Consider the following 1,670-nt stretch of genomic DNA (forward strand, 5'->3'; position numbering starts at 1 on the left):
CAAACCTGACTTACCAGATACTGACAGGATGATTGATTTACTCCACTCTGTTGAAGAATACCAGTCATCTCTGCTTCTACACTGACATGTGTATTTTCCACTGCTGGACTCAGAAACATTAAAAGTCCAGTCTTTACTGTGTGTGCTGTGTATAACAGAACCAGATCTCCTCCATTCATACGTCCACTCAGTGCTTTCTCCTCCCTGGACCTCACATGTCAGAGTGATCGTCTCACCACTGAACATCTGAGAGCTGTTTGGTTTTTGAGTCACAACAACCTTGTTGGAAACTGTTTCCAGAAAGAAATAGAAACATAATAAATACTGTAACACAGAGAATACAGTTAAATTAGAAAAATAGATTTTACTGATTACAGGTTATTGTGATTAAACTAAGAAAGATAGCAAATATTTGATTTAGTAGATTGAGTTGCTCATAGTTTTCATCAACAAACTCACAGGTTATCTCCACAGGGACCCAAGAGCTTGAATGTGTGCAGATCTCTGGGTTTCCTCTCACTCCATAACAACCGTAGATTCCTCCTTGTCTCACAGTGATTTCTCTGTTTTCCTCATTATTTGTTCTGACTTCAACTTCAGAGGTGTCTGAGGTCCTTCTGAACCATCTGTACCTCCATCCAGCAGAGGGCTCCACAGTGCAGCTCATTGTCACACTGCCCCCTACTGGTATGGTTGATGGACCTGCTGTCAGTTTGGCTGTGGGTTTATCTGCTGTTATGAAAAACAGAAAAGTAGTTGATTTCATAAAGACTTTAAACATTCAAAATAAAAAGTAATGTTCTTGTTAGGAAAGTTAAAATGGAAAAATAAATAAAAGTTTAACTTATCCTTATTTTTAAAATAAAAACAAAATAAATCAATTAATTATTTCTTTTTTTTTCATATTAAAATTTTATTCTTATTTCTTAAAAATTCCTGTATTTCTCATTTCTTACATGATTATATTTTTACAGGAAACTAGATTGAGATCCCTTTGATTTTTGTATTTCTTTTGTTATTTTTCTGACATACAAATTTGCATGATGTTATAGAGCTGATATTTATTATAAACTGAGTGATGTTTTTAAATTCTGGAGGCTTACCTGAAACAGTTATAGAGATAGTATCACTGCACTTGGGTTGATATGTGCCGATTCTGGAACCACAGCACTGATATTCACCACGGTTACCCATTTGGAGATATTTTACTGTGTAGCTTTTATCTATATTGTAGGGGACAAGTTCTCCTCCATTCCATAATATACTGTAATTCCAGTCAGTTTCTGCTCCTTCATTCATGTCACAGATGAAAGTAACAGACTCTCCACTATAAAATGTCGACCAGTTGGGCTGAATTATCAGCACAGGATCTACAGTAGAACCAGCATTTAGTTCACATCTGTTCTGGTTTATAATAGATATTAACAACTAACATTAAAATGACAAAAAAGAAAAATACAAATTATATAAAGGTTAAAAGCTGAAGTTACCTTGAGTTTGTCCAGAGCAGAGGAGAGTGTTCAACACTGGAATAAAATGTGAAAGTTGATAAAAGTCTAATCATTAAATTAGATTATTTTAGAATTACTTTCCCACCATATCACTCATCACCCACTATTGTTGTGTTTGATAAATTCAAACATTGCTAAAAAAGATAACATTTAAATGTT

General features: G+C 34.4%; 1 protein-coding gene across 1 annotated transcript in view; it reads right to left on the reverse strand.

The window, feature by feature from the left end:
• Positions 1–86: 86 nt before the first annotated feature.
• Positions 87–1,670, reverse strand: part of LOC107102094 — a gene marked incomplete at its 3' end in the record, with an annotated part of 30,364 nt that continues 28,780 nt past the window's right edge. The window contains exon 5 of the mRNA XM_015401267.1: positions 87–164. Within this exon, the coding sequence (XP_015256753.1) occupies positions 87–164 (78 nt within the window). The remainder of the gene's footprint in view (positions 165–1,670) is intronic.

Source organism: Cyprinodon variegatus, unplaced genomic scaffold, assembly GCF_000732505.1.
Source record: "Cyprinodon variegatus isolate N-32 unplaced genomic scaffold, C_variegatus-1.0 Scaffold1201, whole genome shotgun sequence".
Classification (NCBI taxonomy): domain Eukaryota; kingdom Metazoa; phylum Chordata; class Actinopteri; order Cyprinodontiformes; family Cyprinodontidae; genus Cyprinodon; species Cyprinodon variegatus.